General features: G+C 38.4%; 1 protein-coding gene across 3 annotated transcripts in view; it reads right to left on the reverse strand.

The window, feature by feature from the left end:
- Window positions 1-23,554, reverse strand: part of ZFC3H1 (zinc finger C3H1-type containing) — a 43,853-nt gene extending 20,299 nt beyond the window's left edge. For 2 of the 3 annotated variants that reach the window (XR_012994860.1, XM_076332925.1), the window contains exons 1-16: window positions 22,919-23,554; window positions 18,550-18,966; window positions 15,544-15,608; window positions 15,082-15,280; window positions 14,648-14,874; window positions 12,889-13,012; window positions 11,106-11,203; window positions 9,912-10,115; window positions 9,041-9,205; window positions 5,223-5,360; window positions 4,694-4,812; window positions 4,208-4,354; window positions 2,954-3,128; window positions 2,635-2,766; window positions 1,337-1,885; window positions 1,144-1,253 (exon numbers count right to left, since the gene is read on the reverse strand). Coding sequence is in view for 2 of the 3 variants with exons in the window: in XM_076332925.1 (XP_076189040.1) it covers window positions 1,144-1,253; window positions 1,337-1,885; window positions 2,635-2,766; window positions 2,954-3,128; window positions 4,208-4,354; window positions 4,694-4,812; window positions 5,223-5,360; window positions 9,041-9,205; window positions 9,912-10,115; window positions 11,106-11,203; window positions 12,889-13,012; window positions 14,648-14,874; window positions 15,082-15,280; window positions 15,544-15,608; window positions 18,550-18,966; window positions 22,919-23,516 (3,467 nt within the window). In the remaining variant the exon portion in view is untranslated. The remainder of the gene's footprint in view (window positions 1-1,143; window positions 1,254-1,336; window positions 1,886-2,634; window positions 2,767-2,953; window positions 3,129-4,207; window positions 4,355-4,693; window positions 4,813-5,222; window positions 5,361-9,040; window positions 9,206-9,911; window positions 10,116-11,105; window positions 11,204-12,888; window positions 13,013-14,647; window positions 14,875-15,081; window positions 15,281-15,543; window positions 15,609-18,549; window positions 18,967-22,918) is intronic. The other variant, XM_076332934.1, reaches the window with a different exon arrangement.
- Between the last annotated feature and the right edge of the window lie 319 nt (window positions 23,555-23,873).

Genomic DNA, 23,873 nt, shown 5'->3' on the forward strand with positions numbered 1-23,873 from the left:
AAAAGCATCACTGACCTATGAGTTAAGAGAAAGGTGAAAACAGTGGGAGAGCAAGGGAACAAAACAGTACTTCTTGATCTAAACAGATTCTGCTCTAGCATTCTCTTCTCCCTTACGTGCAGAACTTCATTCATATAAAAACAGAAAGTGTAGTAATCAACCAGTAGGGAAAGCAAACTACTGAAATTGAATTTTAGTTTAGTTCTAGAAAAACTGCACTCAAGCTCTAGTCAGCATAAGATCAATGTCAAATGGAAGTACAAAGAGAACCGTTACAGATTAATCTGAAAAAAGTGAAAAAATCCACATCAGGTTTTAGAACATTTAAAAAAAAAGTCTGAGCTGAGCAGACTAATGCTTCTTTTGAATCTTTAGCTAAAGTTAGACAATGTCAATTTTGGTATTTCTAGCTCCTTAAGGAATTGAAGCCATAACCTACAAGAAGTTAAAATGAATACTCCTTTATGATGCATCCTCCATCTTTTGCTGCTTTAAGAATACAGAAATAAAAAACCTGAAGCACATGGTAGGATTCAACTGCTCCAGTTTAAATTCCAGACTTTTGTTTTCTAAAAGTTAATGTGTAGGAACAAAGCTCTCTTTAGTCAAAAGACAGATATGTCAAATTGATTACACTTGCAGGTGCCTACTTTAAGTCAAGATGAATCACTGTGGTCATGCCTCTTTCCACTGAGCAGGAATCCAAAAATAGGTGATTGGCTCAATCTTGACTCAGACAATGCAAATCCTAGCCAAGTTTAAAGGCTGCATAATTGAAATATGCTTGTTAAATTTCTTCCTGGATTTTACATTGCTTCATATTGGATATAAAAATCCTGTCTTCAAATGCTTAACTATTATTTTTTAATTTAGTTATACCAAACAACAATCCAGTTGCAGGGAACAGTACGCAATACAATGTAAAAGCAGCATACTGCACAAAAGCAACAGACTCCTGCATAGCAGAAAAAGTAACTAAAATCATTAGGTTCCCTAAACTAGACAAAATTGTTTCAGGATAGCCAAGCTTCTCACTGCAACTTGTCTTTCTGTACCTGCCTGGGTATCAAGGAAGAGCAGTGAAGAATACTTGAACAGGAACACATATACACAGAAGTCAAACAGCTGTTACAGTCTTCATACCTGTAGGATTTAAATACTAGAAGAGGACTATGATACGGTCCAAATGGAAATGGTTTCACTTCCGTTTGTTTATTTTGCGATGTAACAAAATCCATGTCCACTGAAATTTCCTAAGAAACAGATAAACAGATATATAGCAATTGCAATACCACCTAATAAAGACAACCTTCATATTTAGTCTTAAAGCATTTACCTGACCACACAACAAATCTTCCTTAGGTACTATTAAGGCAGTACCTTTCACTAGCAGCTCTTTCAAGCTGTCAGCTTTAGCATAAAGTTTTTTCAGTTCATCAACATTCAACCCAAGGAACAGCTCAGGCTCCTCTGATGCCTTTTTAGAAACTTTGTTTACAGTTTCTTGTTTTGGAGTGTCCATGTGTTTAAGATTCGGTTTAGTGAAAGAATTAGATTCTCTGAAAGATCTCCTTCGTTCTCGGTTTGAATTAGACAGAACTTCATCATCAAAGTAGTTTTCTTCACTGTCCAAAGACAATTTATCCTGTGTAAGATCATGAAGTGATGGCTGAGGTAATGCAAACTCAGATTCTTCTTCTGCATGAGGTGCAATATTTGCTTGTTCCTTGGTTTGAAGCGCACGGGCCTCTTTCAATTTCTGAATCTTCAGAGCATATTCATACTCTAGTTGCTGTAGTCGTTTTTTCTCTAGTGCAATCAATTCTGCTGAATGCTTTTTTGGACTTGATGCAGGGGTGTTCTCCAATTTCAACATTTTGCTTGGCTGAAACGAAAACAATTCCCTTAATTTCATTTTCACCTTTACTGATCTATTGACAAGATGTAAATGAAACATGGGCAAGATATTTAATTCAGAGTTTACAAAAACATATTTTAAACTCTTGCCAGAAAATTTCAACAAACAGCAGGAAAACCACAAAAGAGTTTGCCACAATTCAACTGACATGTTTTTGCAGGTTTTTCAATAAAAATTACCCTACATCATGTACAGGGCTTCAACGGAAGTTCTGGATGCATTTAAAAGGTGAGCTATAAAACAAGTATACACAGGGGAGGGGGCGGTGGGGAGGAGGTGGACGGACACGACACACACAAAAAAAAAAGCTTACGAAAATATTTTAGCCCCGTTTTTCTCTATTTTGGTTTTCAAAAACAACAAGATCAGATCCCCACTTCGGCATCTTTGCTAGATAGTTTTAACAAGATCGCTGATGTCTACAGACAGTAAAATATTTCCTTCTTTCCTTCACAGGCATATAGCTCCTCTTATTATTTATCCGTTAGTGACATTCCCCTGGCACAGAAATGCAGACTTTGAACAGTTTTCTTTTTTAAATGCTTAATGCTTTTTCTGTTGAATTCTCAAAAACATAGGAAACCAATAGGAAGACTCTACAGTGCTTTTGAAATGTTTTCCTATTTTCCTGAAATCCCATTTGAACTAAGTTTCCTAATCAAACTTGCTACTGCTTTTCAAGTACAGCATGGTTTAAAAGTATGCAACAGACTTACTCCAAGATGATCTTGCTCCAGTTTTCGTTTCCCAATTTCCTTACTTGCTACTGCTTTTGCTCGAGCAAGTTCTTCCCCATATTTTAATGCCAGAGCTTTTTTTACTGTAACTCGTTGTTGAACTTTATGAATCTAAAAAAAAAAATACTACAGTAAGATGCAAATTTTCAGATATAACCACATAATAAAATATAATCAGAAAAGACATGGGAATTAATTAATGATTATTTCCAAGAAAGCCTACTGTCTCCAAAAATCAGGCTTCCTATTTCAAGATTTCCAGCTCTAGGAAACAGAAATATTTCAAAATTAAAGTTACTTGTTCCTGAAGCTTCTTGAGAAACATCTTATTAGCATTCAAGATCTTCTCTGTTGCTTGTAGCTGTTCAGCCAGTTTATTAATCTTATTTTCAGCAATTCGAACATTCTCTCTCTTCTTAGCCTCTTGTTGCAATAAATGTTTCAAGACAGATTCATCCTTCATCAACAGAAGTCTAAAAGTAGAAAAGCCACGTAACAATTTTTTCCAAAGGGAAGTTTCTCAGAGCTATCACTGCTCCTCTGAAACCCTAGTTATTTAAGAACCCAACTTTTTTTCACTGATCAAACAACATTCTAAGTTTCTCCAGGTAGTCTTAACATCCATGAGACATTAAGATATTGGTAGTACATACAACAGATTTCAGTATCCCAAGTTCACCATGTCAGTATAAAGCAGATGAAAACATTCTAGTTATGAGGACAGGGCAAGGTAAGCAAGCGGTGCATCTTTAATACTGTCCTTAATGTTAAGACATCCAAAACACACACGTTCTTGCTTTCTGTTAAGTAACAGCCCAATTCTTCCTTAGGGCACATACACGCATTAGCAGATGTACAAGCCGTAGCATTATGGCACAATAGCAGAGTAATTAAATATAAAAAGCTATGCATTAAAGGAAGTAAGATAAAGACTTAGATAGATAAATATGAATAAAGGCAGGGCAGAAGAACATCCTTCAATTTATGCCTGACCAGGAACCAGTTTGTTCACAAGACCACACAGAAATAATCAAGTGGCAACGGAAGCAGAGAGGAAGGATGCAAAGCACTTATTTTCCACAGTAACTTGGAAGAAGGGTGAGAAACATGGAAGAGGCATGCTAAAAGAGAAAAGGCGTACAGGAAAAGCTTCAAACAGCATACCTATTCTGCAGAAAGACTCATTCATTTATATATATCAGGCATATTCTATTGAAACATGCTACCCTCAAAGTGTACTGAGTAGTGAAAAGCACACTCATTTTTTCATATTTCAGAGTTATTAGGTGGCACAGATGATGTTCTAGTCACTGAACGTAAACACAGCTGAAAACAGTTAGCATGACAAATTATACTTAAAAGTTACCAAACACCACACTGGCACTGCAACACAATTCCTTTTGTACAGCAATAGAATTCAAGACTGAATAGTTCAAGACAACGGAAAACCAATCATTTGCTGTACTTTAAATACTACACATTCAAAAAGATTATTTACAATTTTCATCCTGCTAAGCAAACAAGGTAGGACTTATGACAGCAAAATATGTACCTGTTCTTCTTAAGCTTTGCTTCTGCTTCTGTGACTTGTTTTGTCACTACTGCTATTCTCCCAATTCCATCAACTTCACCATCAGAATTCGCAGGGGATGAATTGTTCCTCAGTGGATCAGACTTAATTAAGCGTTGCTTCTCACGACTAAAATCGAGATGTTAAAAGCAAATATGTTCAGCAGCTTCAACATTCATTCGGTGTGTACTCCAAACAGTTTTAAATTTTTTTAAAAAGTAGCAGGACAAGATTTCAAGTTAAAAGTGAAAGAACTTTCCGCAACTGCAATCAACTACTGTAAGTCAGTTCAAATCCAAGGACTTTCTTTAGACTCCTATGTTGTCTTCCTAAAAATTGAGTGGGGGAAAAGCCTGAAGGTAATGGCAAGGTTTTCAAACTCAGAATTTTCCTTCCAGTTACAAAAATAGACTAGTAAAGGACTACAAAGAATATACATTTTACATTAACAATTAAACTTAGTTGTACCTGGCAATCTCTTCTTTTAAGAGTCTGTATTCTATCTTCTTATCTTCTGGTAGAGCCTCTGGAGTTCTCATTGGATCATTTTCTTTTTCTGATTTTGGAGGGGCTTTGATTTTTGAGGCCTGTTACAACAAGTCACTAGTCAATACTACTCATACCAGTTTAAAATACAGCTATTAACTGCTATTTTTAAGAGGCATTTCAGCACAAACTTAATGCTGTTCAAGGCTAGTAAGATCTTTTAAGCCAATTTTTTTTGCTAGTAATTAAAGATGCATTGAATTTTAATTGAAAAAATGAAGCCAAAATATATTACAAATTCTATCTTCAGGATGCCATCTTAACCAAAAGATCATTTTAATTAGCTTGTGCGATCCAAATTACAATGTAATGGTCCAGACAGGAGTAATGTACTTACTCTTGCCCACTTCTGATACAATCCAATATTTCTTGATCAAATTCAAAAGTTTAAATTCCATATACAAAGCAAAATCATTACAAAATAAACCTATTAAATGCTGATAGTGTTTACCTCAACATTTCTCCTTGCTTCTTTTATCATAGATTCTAGTCCTCCAAATACACTGTTAGTTGAGTTAGATGGCTCTCCATCAGACTCGCTATCATCTGAGTCATTTAATGTAACCACAACAGACTTGTGTTTTGGAAGCTGTGGGGAGAATGAAAAAAAGTTTTATAGCAAGAAGAAAAAGTCAGAGACAGATACAACTGAGCACATATTTACTAGAAGAGAAAAAGGAGCTTAACTCCTTTTGTTACCATGGCACACCAATTCCACATTGTAAGAAAAAAAACGTGTTTGTGCATCTCCACTACAAGATAGAGATACTGTACCCATTCTTGATACTGTAACATGAAAGGTACTCCAACATTTTCAACCTATTCCCAAGTAAGTGCAGCATACTTACGTCTCCATGGTCATAGCATACAAATCTCAAACCTTTGATTCCTGTACTTCATTAATTATTTCAATTGTACTGAAAATTATCATCTGCCATTTGCAAGCAATTTTAAGTAACTGAGAGGTAACAATCAATCAAGTCTGCATTAGAAATGCTGTGGCAGACATACCAGAACTCCCTCATCTTTCTGCCACACAGTTGTGATACCTCTTGTCCCATAGCTATACTTAGCTGACGTTACAGTGAGCTGCTCAGGCAGTTAAATTGGCAGAACACCAACAGTACATAAAGAACAAATGAAACAAGATTAATCACTTTTTGCCAACATCACTAACTGGAAGAGCTCACTGAAGATCAGATGACTGCCAATTCCAGCACAAAGAAAGATGCAGAAAGAAGCAGACAATTTAGATTAACTTCAAATGCTCTGGAGTTACAGCTTGAAAAGAAGCAACTTAGTTCACATCTCCAGGACTGCTCTTCCCATCTCCCAGTGTAGGTCTGGACAATTACAGTTACACATTTAACCTTTACCTCAGGACAGGACCTCTTCAAAGCTCTAAGTGTCTTCTAAAGCATACACCCCACAAAAAAAACCCCTACTTTTTAAAGTGAAAAACACCCAATTTCTACAATCATTTCTTTTTGATATTCTCTTTCTGGACAATTCTTAAAATAAGGATCGTATCTACTACTTCTGAATGTACTACAGCTGCATCATTTTTGTACCACCATAGCATAGGTAGGTGAAATTCCAATTTATATTGGTGCAAGAAAACAGAACAAGGCACTGGTCTTCTCCTCACAAATATTCTCTCGCTGTAGCTCCATGGAAAACCTAAATTAATCAGGCAAGGCACCCCACCCTTTTCCTCATCTTCAGATGCCCAGTACACCCCTTCCCTATCACTGGCTCTTAGTATTAAAAGACCAAAGCTGTCAAGCTGCTTTTGGCACAGTTGTGTAGGGTAAACTGTCTCTAACTGCCCTCCCCATTTTTCTTCTAGGGGAAAAGCTGATAGTGGGGAGGGTCAAAGTCAGCTTTTCTCCAGGCGTTTTTTCCCAGGTGTTATTTTTTGATGCGGTTCAGCAAAACATTTAACAATCAGTAAAGTAACACCAGGCAACTACCATCACACTGCCTTCAGTAAGATTAGCTTCTACTGCAGGGGAAGTACAGCCTCAGCTGTTAAGGCAGGATCTCTCCATAATGATCTAAGACATATTTTCAGTCTGTGGTGAACAGACCCCTGAGTGTCCATGACTACTTTGAAAAAGGGTTACAAGGTGCCATTGAAAAAGCGAACCAGTACCTGTAGGCTATTTCACTATGCAAAGGTCCTCAACTCCACAGAAGAAATCCCAAGGTTTGTAAATTTAAAACCTCTTCTGAAATATGGTACAGCATACTCAAACATTCAAAAGCTACCAGGCCCCCAAAACTATGAAATGAGATTTCAAAAACCTGAAGAATTTGCCTTTTCTATACCTTTCTGATTTTTTGATTTCTGGATATATCCAACAATGCTCACAGAAAAACTATCAGTTTTTAAGTTCAAAATTAAATTCTCAGGAGTTCACTTTTTCTAGGCTCTAGTAAGAAATACCAAATACTACAAAAGTTTAAAAAAAATCATGATTTGGCCATGAATTCTTTAAAACACACAGATATTTTTTATATAAATATTCTATATCCCAAGCTATTTAAAAAAAAATAACAAATGCAAAATGCTTTGTTTCTAATCATTTTTGTAAGAAAGACACTAGCCAAGCTAGCTGATTCAAATACAAGGTATTAATCTGTCAGCTTTAACTAAGCTAACCATCATTAGCAACAGGCACTGAATTTCAGTTGCAGGTTTTTTTAACATTTACATAATGCCTTTCAACAGCACAGCTGATAAGAAACATTTATTATGTTACTAAAACAAACCAACAGCTCCCCAGTAACACATGTTCTCCCTGATTTATGCAACAGCAGTTAATGAAGTCTCAGGACAATAGAAGATGTGGTAATTTAAGGTTTTCTTCAGAATAGGTTTAGCATTTAAACATAAGACAACTTAAAAATGTAAGTAAACATGAAATCATTATGGAAAGGATATAAGCATACCCAAATTGAACAATTACTCTAGTTATATCTAGAATTTAGAGTAGATTGTGAAGATGGGTACAGACAAAAAAAAATACATCCACTTTAAGCTTAACAGCACAATTTTCCTACACAAAAGGAAAGTAGGCCTTAGAATGACCAAAAAAGGAACATTCAGGTCTCTACCGTCTTAAGCTTTTTTTTTTCATTATGGCATCAGGTGACCAAGTGATCATACAGTCTGTATTTATGAGCCAGAAAGCTGCTGGCCAGCTACACCTAGATTTGATAGTGATATAATAGTCTCAAACATACTATATATTCCTCCAAATGTAGTAAAAAACCCCCTAGTTTATTAGAGACACCATCCACTGACAGAAAGGCAAAGGTATGGACTCAATCATAGTATTCATTAGAGAATCTGCATGTGAAAGAGCTACAACAAACCAAGCTTTGTAAGATGTGTTGTTAAAATAATGGCAAACTCTCCATTATGTACGGTTCACTGCCATAAACAACAGTAGATTACATGGGCTTCCAGTCTGGCATAACACAGGCAAATATGTTTTTATAACACATTTCCAACAATCCAGGGAGATTGCAGGATGCAGACATCACAAATCAAGTGCTAGCTGCATGTACCTCCCATGACCATTCAAATGAAGGTCAAATTACAGAATATGGCTTGAGCTAACATAATAAAGTCTGCTGCTGCCTGGAGAATACTCTCTCCTGTCTTCCACCTGCACTCACAGATATGCCATCTGCCACCACTTTTGTGCTAGCTCTGATGCTCACACACAGTTCACTGAAAAAATTCAACTCCCCCTAGAAGGAAAAGTACTTCCCCCTGGCCCCCCACAAGTTAGTTTTCTAACCAGTTTAGCACGTTAAATAAGTTAAGCAACAAGACTGATGCTCCAGACCCCAGTTTAAAAGAAGGGAGACACCATTTGGCCAGGAGCAGGAGAAAGAGCAAGACTACCTCTTTTTTGGCAACTAACAGCAATTAGATTGGCCCAGCTACCATTGAACAGCACCCTTTAGTCTATGCTAATCTGGAAAAGAAATTAGTTGAACTGTATTTACAGTCTCTTTTAGTTCAGATGAGTGCTGGCGTGTTTTGATGCTCTCTTAAGCTGTGAATTCTTACTTCAGTGTCAAATTCTTTCTAGAAGAGCATATCAATTATCAAAGTTACTAATAATTGAAATGTTTAATTGAAGCTCCACCGTTCTGTGCTCTATCACTAGAAAAGCTTAAGTCTGCTGTTCACTTGAACTGAGGACAACTTCAACACAGTCGTATTAATAGAAAGCACCAGTATTTCCTTACTGTGATCACTGCTCGTGGAGGCCTCGGTACTCTAACAAACTTTGTATTTTGTACCCGCGGCTGAGACACAGTATTAATACTGACAGCAGACAGATTGCTTCTTGGCACAGACTGCAAATTATCTGGAAGAGGAGGGGAAGGTGGACCACTGTTACTTGAAGTTTCCTAACAAAATAAAACAAAAATATGGTCATAAAAATACACACTATACACAGCTATTTTAAAAGACATAAGCATAAATGAGATTGTTCCATACATGTCTTGGAACTCGGAATTGTGATTTAGGCAGACTATCCAAACGTATTAGACAAATCTTGCAATACTGCAATAGTATCAAAAAGGCACACAAGAACATGCCAGTTTTTCACAGGTCAACTGCAAAAGATCTGCCACCTTCTAATGAGGTCAAAAACAATCTAAATTTTTGAGACCACAAACTTTGCTTCTCACTCCAAAAAAACCAAAACAACAAAAAACAAAACAGTTAACCTCTCCTAACTCCTTTTGCTAGAAGGTTGAAACAAAGTTGTGTCCTGTTTTCTAACTGACAGCTGATAAATAATAAACATTTTTTTGCAGAAAATATAAAATCCCCATTCCCCTGAACATACTCAATTTTCAGTATCTTGAAGTTTCACAATTCCTTCAGAAATAAAAGACAAGCTGCAATTTACAATTCAAAGGGTGTTCCAGGGTGGCTTTTGTTTCGGTTTCTTTTGGGAGGCACAGGGTGATGGAAATTCAGAGAATTTTTTTTAACGTCATCAGAAAGGCAGTATAAAAAAGCCTGCAAACCTCACGTAGCAGGTCACATTTAAGTTTTGGTCAAGATTGCCATCTAGAGGTTTACATTCAAAAACCAAGGGAGTACCTCAGATCTGAAAGCTCGTTTGTTGGCTAGAGACTTGAGTAATTCTTCTCTTAAGAGCATCTCTTCTTCCTCTTCCTCATCAGCAAATGGAGGTTTTGGTGGCTGTTCAGGCTCTTCAGGGGGAAGAGGTGGAAGAGGTGGAGGTGGCTCAAGAGAAACACAAGAAATACCCTCCATATAAAGTTGGCTCAAAGATGGTACAGGCTGAGATAAAAAGGAAAACAAGGGTTTGAAATGTGAAAGTTACTACTACTTTATGATTATTTAGCAGAGGTTGAGACCTAAATTATTTCATGGTTTAAAACTAATTCAAACTGCAGTGGATTTAGATCACCGTCAAAGGCTACTGCTAAACAGTTAGTACTTACTCAAAGAAGATAATGGAAACAACAAGGTTACATCTGGATAGTAAAGTAGTGCAGACATACAAACTAAACGTAAATGAGAATTCAGAACCAAAGATAGTCTAGCCACAAAAATATGGCTGACCGGATAGGTTCACACTGCTTGAAAAAACAGTCCTTAAACAGTTTTATGAATTTGTCTTAGCTAACAAAATTACAATTTCCCTTAGTCAAAAATTCAGAAGCTGTCATGGCAGGGAATGGCAACTTTCTACTGCTTTACTAAGAAGGGTAACAATCATTCAGTGAAGAAAAGTGGTGGGGAAAGAAACCACACTAATTCAATTTCCACATGGACTCTTAGGTGAGAAGACAGACAGCATATAGTCAAAATGCACAGTTTGAAAGAAGGACTGTGATGCGCTACATTTTTGGTTGTTTTTTCCCCCCCTCAGTAACAAGTCAGAGAATAAGCATATCTACATACATGGCCTACAGATAAGAGGCAAAGCTGCCTTGTGCTAGCAATTCCAGTTCATTATTTTTCCTTATGTGCTTCAGGCAATTTTTGTTTTCTGTTATGAAACAGCACAGCTCTAACAATGAAGAGAAAACTTTAGTTCAATGGGGAAAGCTTCCATTAAACAGGAATTGGATCAGCCAAAAAATAGCTGAAATAAAGAGTTTTAAAAAAGCAACCACAAGTCTATCAGACAGTTCAAGGGAATCACCAAATAGAGCATTGTATCAAAAACAGAATCTAAATTTAATCCTAACTTTAGCATTAGAAATAAGATACAAAATGAGAATTACCAATATTTTCAAACACACTCCTTTCAAGGTTACTTACTGGAATTGGAGGTGGCAGTGGCAAAGAAATTGGTGGTACTGGAGGTGGAAAATATCCTATTGGACACTCAAAGAAAGGAGGCTGCACTGGAGAAGAAGCTGTAATTAAAAAATTATCGAGTGTAAGAAATCTGGCAGGTAATTACTAAACACCAACTCATGCTTATACTTCAACTAATTTAATGCAGCAGGAGGCGGCAAGTGTTTTTCCTATGCATCAATCTGAAAGGTAACACCAGACACAGCACAGTGCATTTATTTCTTACATATATGTATATAAAAAGAGCAGTTACCTGTCCTTCTTCTATTTTACATACGAAATGCAAGTACAGCCAAACAGTACTACTAAGGTAACGATTCAGAATGATTCAGCTCTCACATTTGATTTAATTTGCAAGAATCTACCTTCTTAAACTAGGTATCTCAAAACAGAGTCTCCTGATTACTGGCTACCAAAAATACAATACAAATTAGGACAGAAGCAGACCAAATGCACAGCTGATACTGAATTCTGAAACATAAAACTAGAGCTTGAGATGCTTCATCAAGAGAAGATTCATGTAGCTTACATGTCCAAAACAGCAGGTACCGTATTTTAGCACACTAATGTAGAAGGAAGGCTGACAAGAAAGGGGGAAAAAAAAGAGAAAAAAAGAAAAAATAAAAAGATGGAAGATGAAAAGCAAGAGAATAAAAACAGCCAATAAAGTAGTATGCTTAATGAAGCTTTCTCAACACTCCACATGTTGAGATGGAACGAGGAAACCTGAATACCTTAAACGCACCTCGAACTCAAAGTCAATAAATGATTCAGGCTGGAAGAGACCTCTGGAAGGCATATGCCCCAACACAGGTGCTCAAAGCAGGGCTGCCCCCAAAGTCAGGCTGCTAAGGACCTTGTCCAGTCAAGTTCCAAGTATATTTGAGGGTGGAGATTCCACAACGTTTCCAGTTAACCTGTTATAGTGTTTGACCATCCTCTGTGAAAGTTTTCCCTTGTATCTAACCAGAATTTATTTGGTCGCAATTTAAGTATTGCCCCTTGTCCTTCTGTTGCACACTCCACAGAAGAGTTTGGCTCTGTCTTCTCTATAACTGCCCACTAGGTAGTTGAAGACAGCAGCAAAAACCTTCCTTAGCCTTCTCTTTTCAACACAAACTCAGCTCTCCCAGTCTCTTTCCATTAATCAAGAGCTCCAGTCCCCAATGAACTTTACGAAAAACAGGCCTGAAACAGTTTCCCTTAGTCAAAAAGGTCCTTTGCCAGACCCTTTCTAGTACGTCACTATCTTTCTCCTACCATGAAGCCATAAAACTGATGCAGGCTCGTCAGTGTTTAACAGCCCCCTCCAACCACCCACCCATTATAGTGTCAGTGCTACAACCCAGGCTGCAGTTCGCCTTTATCACCCAAAGCCACACTGCTGACTCACATTTCACTTAATGTCCATTGGGACCGCCAGGCCCTTTTTTGCAAAGCTGCAAATCCAGTAAACACCCTGGAGCCCTTACTTTCTACACAGCTGCTTGGGAATGTAAAAGAATAAACTCTACAGTACTGCAATGTGAACAGTATAACCTTGAAGACCTTCAAAATACTCCAGCAGAGATGGAGAGGAAAGAGTCAGCATTAAAACAAGACAGAATTAGCTCACCTTAAAATGTTAGTTCCATAACTGCCACATCTCAAAAGAAAGACTTTCCTTCTAAAATGCTAGCTCATTTCCTACTTTTTAACTATTTTTACCAATCACCATATAAGAAAACTGTAAAAGAAGTCTTACCTGGAGAGTTAGTTTCACTATCTGTATCCATAGCAACTTCATCATAATTATCATACTGATATATGCCTCCTGCACTATCTGTAGACTGCTTATCCAAAGACCATCTGAAGTCCATATCTGAAGACTAAACACACAAAAAAGTATTTTATTTAGCTGGTCTTACATTATTCTTTTAGAGCAAACCAATTAAAAGTAGATTTTAGAAATAGGCCCTTATAATTTTGTCTTCTAATTGCTTTATAAATACAATTTACTTAGCTTGCACAAAAAAAATCAAACTGAAAATTACCTTTTAATCAAATCCATTGCAGGTAGTGACTTGACAAATTAACCGGCAGTTTTAAAACTCGATCTCTTTGGGGGGGGGGGGGGGGGGGGGGGGGGGGAGGGGGGTCATGATACATAGAAGCAATTTTTAAATACCTATTAGGTCATTATGTATCTGGTAAATTGCCATGGTTATATATTTCTGAAACACTGAAAGAGAATTAAATGCTTTATTATTTCTGTTAATCTGTCATGGCAATTACCAAGAGTGCTTGAACTACCCTTGTTAGAAACAACACAAAATTGCACAAGGATCATCTTCACTATGACAAAGGTTGTGTGTTTAGGTGAAACATGTTCTGATTGTTCCAAGACTGATGTCTCAGGCGGAGAATCCTTTTATTGTCCCAGAAGGAGCCACATACCACACTGAAACATGCCCAGAGACTGTCAACTAATAAATCAGATTGTTTAAAGAATGCCTAACACTAGATGGAAGCCAATCAACATTCAGTGAACACTGAAAATATGCAGAACAGGTTAAGTATGACTTCTTAGACTCCTCAATTTGTATCTTTCAGAGGCATACAGTAGACATTTTGGTAGCTTTTAGAATTTCTACTGTTTACAGTTAAACACTTTTAGCCTCAATTTTCCACTCATTATGATTATAAATGGGACTTCTCTATAACACGACCTCAAATAGGGAGTCCCAATTCCCTTAGTTGCAGTTTCATTCCTCCTTACAGCATCAGTAGCTCCAAGCATCTAGCTGCAGCAGCTGTACTGCTTCCATGATGAAAGAATTAATGCTGAAGAAACACTGTCATTTTTTCTGTAATGTACCAGTGTTTTAGAGACAGAACATTAGTGATTCAATGCCTTTTGCTAATCTCAAGATGAGAGAATGAAGACAGCCTATAAGTGCAGCATGATCATCCCCTGCAGTAACTCTATTCCTTCATAAATCTGACACAATTCTCTCATCCTGTAATGAAGCTGAAGTAATTAATTACCTTTTGTGTCTGGGCATATTTTGTACCTTGACAAATTAAAAAATACTACAAAGAAACCAAACCTCAGATGACATTTTGAAAGAAGCAGGCCACTGAAGTTGTATAGACACAAAAAGTTTGAAAACGTGGAGACAAAACTGCAATCTAAGAGAAGAAAGCCAAGAAAGCTTAGTTGATTGGTTTGTGTTAAATTACACATTGCTCTTTGATCACAACGTTCAAAATATCTTTAGGAGGAAAATGCTTTACCACTGACTTGCAAATGTACAATTCATACAAAACTGATCTTACCAAACCCAAAGGGAACACATGTCTAGCACAGGATTAAAACACTGTAAACACTGAAATACTTTGAGCTTTTCTTTTTTTTTTAAGGGGGGGGGAGGGGAAGGAGGGACGTAAAACCAGGAGAGGCAAGACAGAAATCACTCATGTATTCCAAATATAACACCTGAACACCATATAACAAACGTTACCCTGCTTCTCGATCTCCTCTTTCCTCCAACTAGCTTCATAAATCGATTGTACTGCTCTTCTTGATTTGAGAGGTCCCTAATTTTTCTGATTTCTTCTTCTCTCTTTCTTCTCTCCTCTTCCTCTTCTTGTTTCCTCTGGTCTTCCTCTTTCTGACGCCTGTCTTGTTCCTTTTGCTGCTGCATCTTCTTTGATGTCTTTGTCTGTTGTTTCCTCAAAGCTTGCTTGGCTTTAAATAAAAAGATATGTGATTAACCCCACCTTATCTAAACAGTTCCCCCTAATCCTAGATTCTTCAAGAGCTTTGAGTAGACATATGGGGTTTTAGAAAGATTAAAGGCTCATTGCCCAATGTTTCACATAACATACAATGGTTTTTTTTTTATTTCAGAGGTCATGCCATTGATAACCATTTCAGTAACATTAAACTTATTACCTGTAGCACTAGTTTTTTTTGTTGAATGTGCTTTTGTACTGGCTTTGACTTTCTGTGTTACACTTTTCGTTTTTGTTAATTTTTCCTTGCTTTCCTTCATCACCTGTTGTTCTTTTTGCTGCCATTTTTTACTAGCAGACTGAAGTGCAAGAAGCCTAAGTTGCAATTCAGACATCTCCTCCTCATCATCAAGCAGTTTCTTGAGAAGAAAAGATAAAAAAGGATAAGACAAAAAGTCAAGAAACATCATTTAATAACTAAATCTTTTTTGAAAAAGTCTTTTGAAGTCTGTCCCAAAATTATTACCAAGAGAAAGCTTAAAAATCCTACTGTACTGGTAAGTGTTATTCCTTAAGAATGGACTGTTTCTATTACTGAAACATTTCTGGACTGCAATTTGGAAAAAGCCATCAGAGTATCATAATGCAATTGTGCCTCATATACGGAGGAATACTTTCTTACCTTTTCAGATATAACATCTGAACTGCTAAGCTTTCGCACTGATGTTTGTTCTTTGTCTTCTGTACCTTCCAAAAGAAAAATGCCATATTTTTGAGTGAGCTGTTTCTCATGAGACAGAGCTACGTTAAAATGATGTGCAGAATTTAATCCATACAAACATATTTTATCAGTATCATTGGTACATAGTGTAAAACAGAATAGCAGTTGTATGTATAAGACCACATTAACAAACATTAATATAAACCTGGCACATCTGACGAAATCCACATCATGATGCCATAAGCCTAAGGCAAGATTTGTCATTTTTTAATAATTCTCTGTCTTAAGGTTGACACGTACTTCCCCAAGAAGCAGAGAAAAACTGATTTGGAGGCAAGGGGAAAGGAAGACTTCTTGCCATCTGTTTTATGCTACCATCTCATATCAGCTGCTGTCCTGAGCATCTCAGATTCCACTGGCAGCTATTTTGAGTAACTGGTCAGTCTTTTGCAGAATTAAATATAAAGGCCCAAAGCTGCAGTAAGAACACACTTGCTCCATTTCATGCCAAAGGAAAATAGAAAAGAGTTATCCTAAGGAAATGAATAGTAAATAGTAATGCTCTCCTGCTAAGCATTAAGATGTTGGCATATTAATTTGTTAGACTGCCCAAAAGCCACATATCCATCTGATTATTATATAGTGTGTATATATACACATTAACATATTTTATATATAATATACATAATGCTGTATAACATAATTTAATGATTATAGCTAACAGCTATTAATACAATTGATAGCAAAATTATAATTATATAATTTATATACAACCACACATATATATGTTTATCTGCATCAGAGGAAGGAAATAAACATTTAGAGAGAAGCTTGGAGATCTTCTCCTACATTAGTCTTTCTTCAGAGAGATATTCCTTCCCACAATTCAAATTGGTAGAAAGTAAGTCTGCACTCCGTACAGCTTTTCCTCTTCCTAGCATTTTATGAAGCCACATTCAGAGGGGCATTGTTTAAAATACACCAAGACCTTATACCTAAACAAAAATAGTATGTAGCAAATGCTGAAGGTCTTCCTGCTTGCAATTGCATGCATTTTTTAAAATCACACATACAAGAGGAAGAAAAATAATATATAATACCCATACGTATTCTAAAAGAAAATTCAAAAAAGTTATTACACTAAGCAAAGATCCTAACCATTCAGTCCACAGGATGGAAGTAGGGAGACGTAGATGGTACAACAGTTTGTGATGCAGACAGACATATGCAGGGACATACTACACAAACTAAAACGCTCTTTCAAACCAGAAGAGGACAACACAAGCAGAACAGACTAATGGGCAACAAGGGAAGGAAAGCCGGCAATACTGTAATGCCTTAATGTTAGAGCAGTTGAGCCACAGAGAATTAATTCTAGAAAGAGACACAAACTTCCCTGAGTTTTAAGACAAGTTCTTCAACTTGAACAGGTCTGGAGAAACATCCAGTACATTTAAAAAAATATAATAGGAAAACCAAATTTTGCTAATTTCCTAATATGTGCATAATCAAGTAGTATACATTCACTTGTACTCATGAATCTGCAGTAACTCACATCAGCTGGGTTTTTCGACTTTGGAAGCCTGTATTACACCGTCATAAATGGTCACTCATACATAATCTGACTGCTTTCAGATCATTCTTACATCATAGATTTGAGTGGTGTGCAAAAATTAAGACGCTCTTAACGTGCATACTATAGCATCTATTTTCACTATCATATGAACTGTATTTTCAACTTCAGTGTTGAAACTTCTAAGTTTTGAAGTTGGATTTTTTTTTTTTTTGAGACTGTTTTGCTTTTTAAATAGCTCTTTTACTCCTGCCTTGCTATGTTCTCTTCCTGCAGCCTATGTTTTTTCTTCTATGGTCAAGATCTGTTGTTTTTCCTCACGTCTCCCATTAAAAACTACATTACCTCTTAAAGAATACTAGAACCTGTGTTTTTCTTTATTAATAGGAAAGACACAAGGGGAACAAATACCTAGAATGAGGCGGTTTGACTACTAATTATCAGTTTTCTCTTTCAGTTTCTTTACAGGCTTTGTCTTCTAAATTCTCATTCTGAAGTTACATATAAATCATTCTGACTTTCAGTGCTGTGGTCCTGCTTTTCTTCATATTCCTACTAATTACTCACCTGTATTCTTAACCCATCCATTTACTACTTTGTCTCTTCCCACTCAAATTGATAGTTTACACACATTGACAAATTAGCTAACATAAGATGACAAGTGATATCCACAAGCACACCCTCAACCACAGCAAACACTTACTAGAACTAGATGAAGCCTCAGAATAGGAAGTTTAAGCTGGCTGCCTTATTTTGCTGCAGGCTTAGAAGCAAGCTCAAGGACTTTTACCACAGGTCAGCTGGACACGATAATTTGTTTCTCCCTAACTGGTTCATGCATCTGAGCAATTATGCTCTTTGGCCTGCAGTCCAGAACTACCTGGACAAGACACTTATTCTACGCTTCGGCTGCATTTCTTCTACAAATCCTTTCTATTTCTGGCCTGTGATTTCTTCACTATTCATGAATATCAATAACGACCAAAATAATTCTGGTGAAAATATCTCATAAAGGCTTATTAGACTGAAGAAAACACGTAACAAAGATGAAATGCAGAAAGAGATGCCTCTAAATGTTACCTTTTCAGCTAAAAAAATAACCACATTTTGCTTCTGCAAAACAGAACAAGGGAAAAACAGAAGGAAAATTTTCAGTGAAAGCCAATGATTTCTGCTGTGAACAGCAATTAAAACAAAAACAAACCAAAAACATGCTTCCAAGCATGTTTAAAACAGGAGTTAGGTACATTAAATATATAACTTAAAACATTTAATGTTTTAATTAAAATTAGTATTTTAATTAAAGTAAAATTTTCCCCAACACCTAACAAACATGATAGATAACGGCAAGCAAAAAGAACTTTACAAGCTAAACCAACTTTACCAGTATTTACCTTGGCCAGATTCTGTGACTTCAGATTTTTGTGATGACTGTTTTGTTCCTTCTTTGCCTTTTTTTAATCTGCTCCTCTCAGCTGGAGTAGGCAGTTTTTGTCTGAGAGGTTTCAGTTCAAATGCCTGAAAGGCTATAACCGGATTTTTCTCCTCAGGAGATACTTCTTTTATAGCATCTGTTGTAATACTGTCATTTTCTACAGTTATTTGGTCCTCAGTGTCCACTGTTTTATCATCATCTTGTTCATTTTCTTCCCTGTTGCTCAAAGCCAGTCTTTCATCTTTATTAATGTATTCAAGCTCTAATTGTATCTGCTTATACTTCAAGAGCAGATCCTCAAAACTTTCTTCCACAGAGTTTTCATTTTTAGAAGAGTAGTTCTGCTTTCTAGATGGGGACCTTCCAAAAGTTTTGGCTGAATTACTGGTCAAGAAAACTAAGACAAGAGCATGTATAACCTTAAGACAGTGGCAATGTTACCACTGAAGACTAAATTATGACAAACAGAACTTAAGATCATTCTCATTTATTTTATTTTAATTTTACCTTAAGGCTAGCTTGAAAAATATCCCTTATAAATAAAAGCAGCATGCAAAAGATGTATCCATTATTATATATTGACAGCTTAAATAAACATTTTCTCAAACCAACAATTTAAAATATCCTACTTATGACAAGAATTTCATGAATTGCTGAGAGGTCTTGTCTCTTGCTCACACCATCTTCCCAGAAACAACAGCTGTAATGCTGAGAAGGTTCCCTATCACAAAGAGTAAGTCAGACTTCCAGAGTTCCTAAGTCAAATATTGACTCCCCATCTGACATTCTGAAAAAGACAGGTTAAATTCATTCTCACTCATTTTATTTCATAAAATGCTAAGTCTAGCCACAGCACAATTACACACTGCAGTAACTGTAGCTCAACAAATGAGGTAAGGCACAGAATAATCAACAACTGAAGGGAATTTAAAAAGTGGCTAAAGACTTGCAATCAAAACATTCAAAAAATGCTAAAAGAGGATTGGGAATTACTAATTACTCAGAAGAGGTTGTCTATGCACGCCCAAGGGATAGATTTTCTTGACAACATGTTGTCCAAGGCAGGCAATGGAAATATTCTTAGGCAACTGTATCCAGAATAAAAGTTCTCACTATTAGAGGTTCACTTCCTCTTACCTTAACCTGACACTCAAAAAGCTAAACTATCCTGTAAAACAATCATGCTCGAGGGAAAACCTTTTAGGATACCGAGTCAGGTTTGACTCATTCGACTTTCAGTATCAACCCCACTGTGATAACAGCTGACTCACACCCAGTTATGTGAAATGCTTTTTCATCAACATCATCGCTTAAAACAATAAATGGAGTAAAACTAAAAGCTAAAATAGGTGTCCTCTGAATGCAGACACACTGAAACCAGAGGATGATAACTTTATATTTGTCTTCTGCTCACAACATGGATGTTTGGATGTTTCCAAACTTGGAATGTTTCACTATGTTAACTTCTAACATAAGTATGAAGAATCTTGGTATGTATCCTACAAAAACAACTTCTGTAATATCAGGAAATGTTTTGCTATACAATGCTTTCTTAAGCTTCAGCACAAAAAGCAGAAACTAGTAAAGATAAACTAAAATCCGGAAGGCAATCAAACAATCTATAAATATGCTAAAAATACTAAAAGCTGTGTGCAGTATAACACCAAATTATGTAGTAAGCATATTGGCCAAACTCACTTCCAACACATTTCTACTTCCAAAAAGACAACTACATTAGTGATTTTGTGAGTCACAGGAAAGTCTGAAGCTAATTTTTATAAATGACGTTAAATCACTTAAAAGTCTAACTATTATTTGAAATACTTCAATAGCTTCTGGAGTCATCTAGAGTTGGGTAACAAGACAAAGCTTTGGGATGTTTTTTGTGCTCAGGATAATACAATTGCTAGAGCTCCCACAACAGTATTAATCAGAAATTCTGTGATTTGCATATGTAGAAATTTTTTTTATATGTGGTTCTACACACAGAATGCAAGACTACATGGAGTGCTATGAAAGGCCGACACGCACATATACATTAAAACAACAATTATTCTTCAATCAGCTCAAGAGAAACTTTATCCTACAACCAAAAGAAGAGACCAACTGAAGAAACTGGGGGGTTTAAGAAAGGAAGAAAGATGTACGCTGTGAAGAGTTCAGAATTCAACAGAAAGTCACATTTTGGTCCCGTATTTCAGACTCAAAATTCCACAATTCTCTATGCCAGAATTTCTGCAGAATGACTATGCAACAGTTTCATGTTAAAGTTGCTAGGTATTAAAAGAGAAAAGCCTATTAAAAGCTAATACCCAAAGAAAAGTAACAAGAATTCTTGAAGTGCTCCACCGTGTCATTTACTCCATTTATACATATACTTCTACAAAGCATTGTGCAGAGTACTAGTTCCAAGAATAAAGAAAAAGAGACGTCTCTCTTTTAGCAGACACTTAAACATTTCACTTTACTGGGGGAATTCCAAATACCACTCCAGGCCCCGAGCCTCCTTGTACCAGTTGATGTGAAGGTCTCTTCTGAAGTCACATGCCCATGAACTACACCCCTACTCCATTAATATTAGCAACATGAAGGTATCTTAGTATTTAAGAATACTGTAATATCAACTCCTTTAGGGGGCAAGGACATGAAAAATACAGAAAAGAACTTACACTTCTTTAACTATATGATCCATAAACAACTGAATGTCACTTATTAAAGAGCAATAGCATTAGAACCTTCTCTATCATGTTTAAACAGAAGAGTGCATCTTAAGTATTGGGGGGGGAAAAAAAGGAAAAAAAAAAAAGACTTCCTCGTTTTCTGCTTTTGGTTTGAAAATGGAATTATTAGTTTCTGAATACTCTTTTAATTAAAAGGGAGAAGGACACTCTATCAGTATTAATAAGCATTGCAAGGTCTGTGTAGGATGATCAATACGTCTGCCCTGCAAATTACTCATTACACAGAAAGTAACCATTTTCTGGTACTCAGAGCCACACTGCAAATTAAGAGACTTAAAAATCTATTTTTCAGCACTAGAACCATCTTACTGTGCGACCTTGGGCAAATCACATCTTCACTTGCTGCCTCACGAGATAAGATCCTTGAATGAAGAGTTCTTACAAAGACTTCAGTAATGCTGTAACTTTACCAGATGAGATTAAATAAAAGCATCTTTATCAGTAGTTTACATATTCCATCCCCATTAAAAAAAAAATTAATGAGATGGATCTTGTATCTAAAGTAACACAGGGATCCAATGAGTAGCTTTCAAAGCCTTAAATCCTGGCACAAGTAGGAAAAATTCCTGTTCCTGGGATCAACCAGCACAGTCAAGCAAACAACGCACATCCTTTGACTATTGGTACGGAGGGCAATAAAACACTCTAAGATTCTGGAGAATAGGTTTTAACCACTAGCTCTCTCGCTCAGTGTTTTTTACACTTGTCCACATTTTCAGTTAGGCAACAATGCAGTTACATCAAGTTTCACTACCAGGCTGCCCGTAAGTTACACTTGGCATCAGTTCTTTATGTTTTTTTCTATAGCAAACCTGGAAAATGAGAGGAGCTTTTTCCATCACTTTCACAGTTCCTACTCCTAAAAGGATTTAATATTAGAACTCTATTAAAAGTCACCTAACCAACTCTAAGAGCAACCAGTGGAGAACATCCTACAAGGAATGCTGGGTATGGCTTTATAGAGAAATAGAGCTTTCTTATGTTACCCAAACTCCCACATAAACCACATTCTGTTCATAGAGTCACAGTTCAACCTAGGTTTAGCTTTAAAGTTAGCTTTAGCTTTGTGTAACAGCCTCTGAAGGGCTGGAAGTAAAAATGAAAAAACAGTGGATCCTTCATTGCCCAATAAGGGAAATTAACAAGCTTCGGGTTTTAGCTTTACAACTGCGACACTTTAATTATATACATTAAAACTGCCGCACCAAAGACTGACCCCGCTTCACAGTACTCACACTTCTGGCTAGAAAAGCAGCCACCTGGGATCCAATCGACTAAGGCTTTGTTTCAGGCTACACTTTTTCCCTACACGGGACTGATCGGCCAGGTTGCAAGCCAGGTCACGGCAGTAATCCGTCTTCCCAGCAGCTTCTCCTTGAGAAGCTAGGCCCGCTGCCCCAACCAACCCCTGGGACTGGAAGGGGAGCCTCGCTCTCCGTTACCCCTACGGGAGTCCTAGCGCCAGAACGGGAGGAAAAAGCGTCTCTTCCCAGGGCTTTCGGCCACGTAACGCGGCACGGACGCACCCAGGCCCACCCCAGCAGCACGGCCTCCCCGCCTCCGCTCCCTCTCACGTCTCAAGGATACATTTTCGAGGCGAGGGCTCCCTCCAGCCCTGGCTGCTACTGAATCCGGCACCGCCTCCCCCTCCGGGCGGCCTCCCCGGAGGGTTGCCTCCCCGATCGCCGCCGCCTCGGCTCCTACCCCAGTGCCCTCCGCCCCTGTACGGCCGGCCTCGGAAGCGGAATCGGTCCAGGGCATTGTGGCTGCGCTCCCAAAAGGAGAGCCGGGGGCCCGTCTCGGAGTGCGAGCCCGACGACATCCGCGGCGCCGGCATGGGCGGCGGATGGGAGCGGAACGAGTCCTTGGGCCGATACCCGCCGTGGCCGTGCAGGTGCCCCATCTCCGGCGGGGGCTGGTGCCGCGAGCGGGGGAAGCGCCGACCGGAGGAGGAGAGGGAGATGCCCCCGCGGAGGTCGGGAGGCGGCCTGCGCCTCGAGTACGGCCTGCTGCTGACGAGGCCGCCGCCGGGCTCGGAGCCACCGCCGCCGCCACAGGGCCCGAAGCCGTTGTTGTCATCGTCGCTGATTTCGCCGTCTTCCAGCTCCCCTTCTTCCTTCGGAGAGAGCCCGCTAGGATCCAGCGCTGCCTCCGCAGGCGCGGCCGCCGCCTCCGCCGCCGCCATGGGGCCCAAGCCAACGGTCCCGGCGAGGCAGAGCGCGGCCCGCCCCAGCCGCACGGGCGGTTTCGTTTCCTGCGCAGGGCGGCCCCGCGCCTCGCCCCCTCCCCGCCGCCCGCCCGGCTCTGCCCCGGCCCGCGCGGACTCTCGCGAGACCGCGCCCCGTTCCCCCCACCTTGCCCGGGAGGGAAGGGAGATGCGCTACGTAAGGGGGGCGCGGGGTATCCTGGGTAATGTAGTTCCCAGTCGGGGGCAAGACCGTGTAAGGCAGGGGGCGGGGAAAGCCAGTGGCTCAGCCTATAGCGGGGCGGTGGCGGGGGACGGACGCCAATGGGGGTTCGACCCGCCATGTTGGTAAAGGAG

The sequence above is a fragment of the Aptenodytes patagonicus genome, chromosome 1, assembly GCF_965638725.1.
Source record: "Aptenodytes patagonicus chromosome 1, bAptPat1.pri.cur, whole genome shotgun sequence".
NCBI lineage: Eukaryota > Metazoa > Chordata > Aves > Sphenisciformes > Spheniscidae > Aptenodytes > Aptenodytes patagonicus.